At 47.9% G+C, this 4895-nt stretch overlaps 1 protein-coding gene across 1 annotated transcript; it reads left to right on the top strand.

The window, feature by feature from the left end:
* Positions 1-866: 866 nt before the first annotated feature.
* Positions 867-4657, top strand: LOC124705721. The gene is made up of 6 exons (XM_047237427.1): positions 867-1181; positions 1640-1869; positions 1968-2166; positions 2256-2341; positions 2683-2774; positions 4160-4657. Exons 1-6 carry the CDS (start codon positions 1083-1085, stop codon positions 4414-4416), a joined length of 963 nt encoding a protein of 320 aa, XP_047093383.1. The 5' UTR covers positions 867-1082; the 3' UTR covers positions 4417-4657.
* The last annotated feature ends 238 nt before the right edge of the window (positions 4658-4895 follow it).

Raw genomic sequence — 4895 nt, 5'->3', positions numbered from 1 at the left:
GCGTAATTTTGTCGCGTATTGAAACTTTGATATACGTAGGTACATGCGGATTGGTGTGATATCCGCGTTGCAACCCTATCTAGTACTACATCCCAACAGGTGAATCGAAAAAAAAGTACTGTATTATTTATCGCAAAATCGACGATCGAACCAGATAAGAAAGAAGAGAAAATCCATTACTTGCAAGCTGCAAAAAAAGGCAAGCAACTTTTCATCCCCACGGGTACAGGCAGGGCTCACGAAACGAGCTGAGTTTATGTTGCGTCGAGTATCGCGAATGGGCGTGGCTTCACGCCTTGCCTTTTCCTCCGCCGTTAGGTTTTTGTACATCGGGTTGAAGTATTCGTGGCGTGCGGCGTGTGGGTCCGGAGCCGTGACGAGGGTCAAAGCTGGATAGCAGTATTTAACTGAAAAAATGCCGGTCAGGTTGTGCGGGCTGGCGGGTTACCGGATCCCAACGGCCGGTTCAAGAAGAAGAGTAGAAGATGACGAAGACGTCGTATTCGCAATTTCCTATCGAGAATCTGTGATTTTCACGGCGCGTTTCACGGCACGGTTTTCCGGTGATATACGTGAACGGAATTTGGAGAATGTGATGGGTCCGGGGAGGCTACCACAAGCAGACTGGGCTCGCCCGCGGCCCGCCGCCCCCTACCCTACCCCGGCTCGGGGGGTTGACGTGGGAATGAGATGAGACCGCGAGCGAGGGAGGAAAGCGTTTGCCTCGGAGCGCGACAAAGCCCAAGAGGGGGAGACTGCGAGAGCAAAGCAAACCGTAGCCGGTTTCGTACCCCGCCCCGCGGCTGCTCCCCCTCCTCCTCCTCCTCCTCGCCCCCGGCGAATAAAGCCACAATCTTCCCCTCCCTCTAGTCCTCCCCACAGCCCACAATCTCCAATCCCAGCACCACTCCTAAACTTCCTGCGCGGCGCCGCCAAGATTCGTTCGGATTAATCTTCTTTGTCCCTTGCCTGCTCGGCTTCTTCGCCCGGACTGATTCGGATTGCTGCCGCCAGCGGCCGTTTTCGGGAGCTCCGTAGAGCCCGAGGAGGAGGACGAGATCAGCGGCGGCGCAGGAGGAGCCATGGGCGGGCACAGGGTGGAGGACGGCCGGGCGCCGTCCAACCTGCAGCGCTTCCTCGACTGTACCACCCCCTCCGTCGAAACGCACATTCTTCCCAAGGTGACGCCCCCTCTCCACACCTCCCGCCAACCATGCGGCCTCCCACGTGATATCTCCCCCGATCCATGGCGTCCGGGGAGTTTTACAACTAGTCATTACTCGTTTGTTCATTTGCTTGTATCGATTACTTGCGTCTCTCTGCTCTGCCCGATAACTTGCACAACTGAATTACCGCTCGGTCCTTCAGTTCAGCCACAGACGGGACATGCCCAATTATGAAATTCTACACTTTTTTTCTTCTTCTCTTCTCCCCCCTGCCTAATTAGGACGAGTATGCATCTGCGCTGGTGACGGTTGCGGACATAAATTCCCCCCTCTGCCATGTCAATCCCCTCAACTGTACCTGTTTCAATTAATGGATGCCCTCCAGTTTCATGGAAGCAGCAGCTAGGTAGGCGACGCATGCTTGTCATCACGTCTCCATCTGACATCGACACTTGCCCCTCCTTTCCATCCAGGCGGCGAACGGCCGGCCGACGACGACCGACGCCTGGCACCACCACGCCGCCGACGCCGACGCCGCCGAGTACTTCAACCTCGCCGACCTCTGGGACCAGTACTACGAGTGGAGCGCGTACGGGGCCGGGGCCACCGTGCAGCTCCACGGGGGCGACAAGGTCATCCAGTACTACGTGCCCTACCTGTCCGGCATACAGCTCTACACCAACAAAGTCCTCACTCCGTCCAGGTCTGTTCCATACTTGTGAGCTGACATTTTGATATCATGTTAATTTCTGGATGTGAACTGAACCAGGCCAGTTTTCCTTTTGTTGTTGTTGCCTGTAGGGGCTTTGCGGAGGATTACGGCGCCGACTTCTGGAGCGACGACGAGGACACTGAGAAGATGTCCAGGTCCTGGAGCTCCACGTCTGACGACTCGTTTAACTGCGACGTGGCCGCCGGCAACAGGAGGCGGCCTGGCCACCTCTACTTCGAGTTTTTTGAGGTTTGCTCTCCTTATGGGAGGATCCCGCTCATGGACAAGGTGCCTTTCTATGTCCTCTCTGCTTGCAGCTTATCCTGGTCGTGGGTTGTGCATCTCTATGGGTTCTAAGATTGTTTTGCTTTCGCTAGGTATATGAACTATCCCAAGGTTTTCCTGGGTTGACATCGCTCAGGAGCGTCGACCTGTCGCCTGCCAGCTGGATGTCGGTTGCCTGGTATGATCAAAACTTGCAGCCTTTACTTTTCTTCTTTACAACAAGGGAATTTTCGGCAGACGAACAGTTACATAGTGTAGGAGTTCATCGGGGATATCATTCTTGCATGGCTGTTTTATCTTATTACTTGCTTATAATGCTAGATTGCAAGCTGTGGTGATCAACTTTGCTTCTAATCAGTTTTATATAGCCACCTGAAGTGTTTATGCTCATTTTAATTTGTGGTCATTTTATCCTTTCTGTCCAAGTAGCACGTGTTGTTTGTATGTTCAGAAATGCTCTCATTTGCACATTTTGTTTCAGTGATGATTCTTCTCACCATTATCACTTACTATATTTAGGTATCCTATCTACCACATTCCCTACCAACGGAATGTCAAGGATTTGTCTGCATGCTTCCTAACTTACCACACCATTTCTTCGGCATTTCAAGGTACGTTACTGTTGCATGCATGTAAGCCATTAATTAGGACCGATTTGATCATCTCTAATGGCGGGAGAATTTCATAATTTCCATAATACTCTGTGCTGTCGCTGCATGAACATTGACTAGGATTGCTAGTCACTAGTCATCCGACATTTGAGTGATGTCTGTTTGTGTTTTTAGTTGTTCCTGTAGACATATTGATTCAAATTTCGTCTTGTGCTATATGTATGGTCTCTCCTGATTTCGGTTGAGTTGTTGTGCTTGGAAGTGGATGTCACGAGGTCAGGGGACATAATGACAGCTCCACCTGAAAACATGCACTCTTTCACTGCTTCTGTTCTAAGTTGTGAGTTGGAACTGGTTCACACTTAAAATATTAGGCCTTAGCTATTTAGTCAATGCAGAAACTGCTAATTTACTCAAACGTTGCTTCAGTCACATGGCGTGATAATATGCACTGCAGAAGTATGTCGGTCACAAGCACACAATATGTGTGCGTACTCTGGGAAAAGTTTTCCCTGGATCATCGGTGTATGTTTAAACTATTCTTAAATAGAAGAGGAGTGATAGTCTGGTAGCCCTTGATGGAAGTATCTCGAAATGAACTGTAGCTTTCTCAGTCACCTTGCCTTAGACAGATTGATTAAGTGTTTCTTAGTTTTCACATTATGTGGAGTATATATGGAAAAGGCACACTGCATAACGTCTTCAGTTATGTTGCTATACTACAGAAAAGATGCTTGTTAGATACATTGATGTCAACAATTTTTTTACTGCCAATTTGTATAAGATGTTTTCCCAGAATCAATTGATGCTTAGCTTCCAAGAGTATGAGAGTTTTCTTCAAGGGTTTGTTGAGCTTGCTATTTTGCGTCCAAACCTTCATCGTCCATTTCAAAAGGCTCCATGCCTTATCTTTCAAGTGTATTATAGGGATTTGTGAAAGGAGGAAGAGGTGGTTGCAGCTTCTTCCCCAGTTAAGCGAAGAAAGTGACTACCTTGTTGGTTGTCGTATACCTTGCTTGATTAGTCATTCTTAGATACGTAGTTGTTTCTTTAAGGGTAGAAATTTCTACGCTTTACCATGAAGGAATGGTTACTTATTCAACAGTGGTGCAGCTGCAAACTTGCTTGGATTGCAATGTGTGCAATAGCACTTGTACACTCCAGCCGTCCACTTCCCAGCAAAAATATAATAGTAGTAGAGAGTCTAAACCAAGCCAGCTCTTTGAGCTTGACATTCATCTGCATATTAAGAAGCATACTAGGTATTGTAGTCTTCAATAACATCTGCCATGATAACGCCCTATTAGCAACTAGCAGCATTTTTATCGATTACAACATTGCTGTTTCTGCACCGTGGTAATCTGTATTCTGTGATTCATCCACAGATCACGTGCTGGAGACCATGACATATGGTTCAGCTGCCAGTGGGAAGCAAAATGACCATCTGGACAAGAAAGCCAACACAGTATCGCTTTCCCCATTTGGACTCGCAGCAAACAAGATACAAGGGTCACTGTGGACCAACCCCAGGACAGGAGATCATAAGCGGATGGTCTCCCTCTTCAGCGCAGCAGACTCCTGGCTTAAGCAGCTTGGAGTCCGACACCATGACTTCAACTACTTCATTACTCACCCTATGTGAAGTTCTAATTGCTCTGGAGAGAACCCCAAGGAATGCAAAACGTCTACCGTGTATCGCCCTCGTAAAGAAGAGTCTTTAACATCCGCGGGATAGATTTATACGGCTTGATTACAGCCCATAACAACTGTATCAGGACTTGAAATGGTTTTGTGTTTCTTGGCTGAAGATGTAACTAATGTGTACAGAAGTTTTGGTACTAATCTGATATCCAGCTGTTGTGGTTGGCATATTGTAGCTTTCCTGTCTTGCCTCAGTGTCCTATTTCTGTAAAACTCAACTGGTCTGGCATATTGTAGCTTCTTGTCTTGCCTTGTGTACTGGCGTAGAAAGAGACTTGTGTCCAGGATTAACTGCTTTTCCAGTGTCCTATTTTCTGTGAAACTCAACTGGCCTAGAAATGTGTCCAGGATGAAAGTGCTTTTCCTGTTCTGTGGAACTAGAACTGTAGGGACAGCTCAGTTTTTTTTACATGGAAATCG

This window comes from Lolium rigidum, chromosome 4, assembly GCF_022539505.1.
Source record: "Lolium rigidum isolate FL_2022 chromosome 4, APGP_CSIRO_Lrig_0.1, whole genome shotgun sequence".
Classification (NCBI taxonomy): domain Eukaryota; kingdom Viridiplantae; phylum Streptophyta; class Magnoliopsida; order Poales; family Poaceae; genus Lolium; species Lolium rigidum.
This window is presented reverse-complemented; position numbering and strand designations above follow the sequence as displayed.

What these genes read in the sequence shown, in the direction of transcription:
- LOC124705721 (XM_047237427.1), top strand. Translation starts at nt 1,083, where the DNA reads ATGGGCGGGCACAGGGTGGAGGACGGCCGGGCGCCGTCCAACCTGCAG. An exon ending in AAAGTCCTCACTCCGTCCAG is followed by an intron (nt 1,870 to 1,967) that starts GTCTGTTCCATA and finishes TGTTGCCTGTAG; the next exon opens with GGGCTTTGCGGAGGATTACG. An exon ending in CATTTCTTCGGCATTTCAAG is followed by an intron (nt 2,775 to 4,159) that starts GTACGTTACTGT and finishes ATTCATCCACAG; the next exon opens with ATCACGTGCTGGAGACCATG.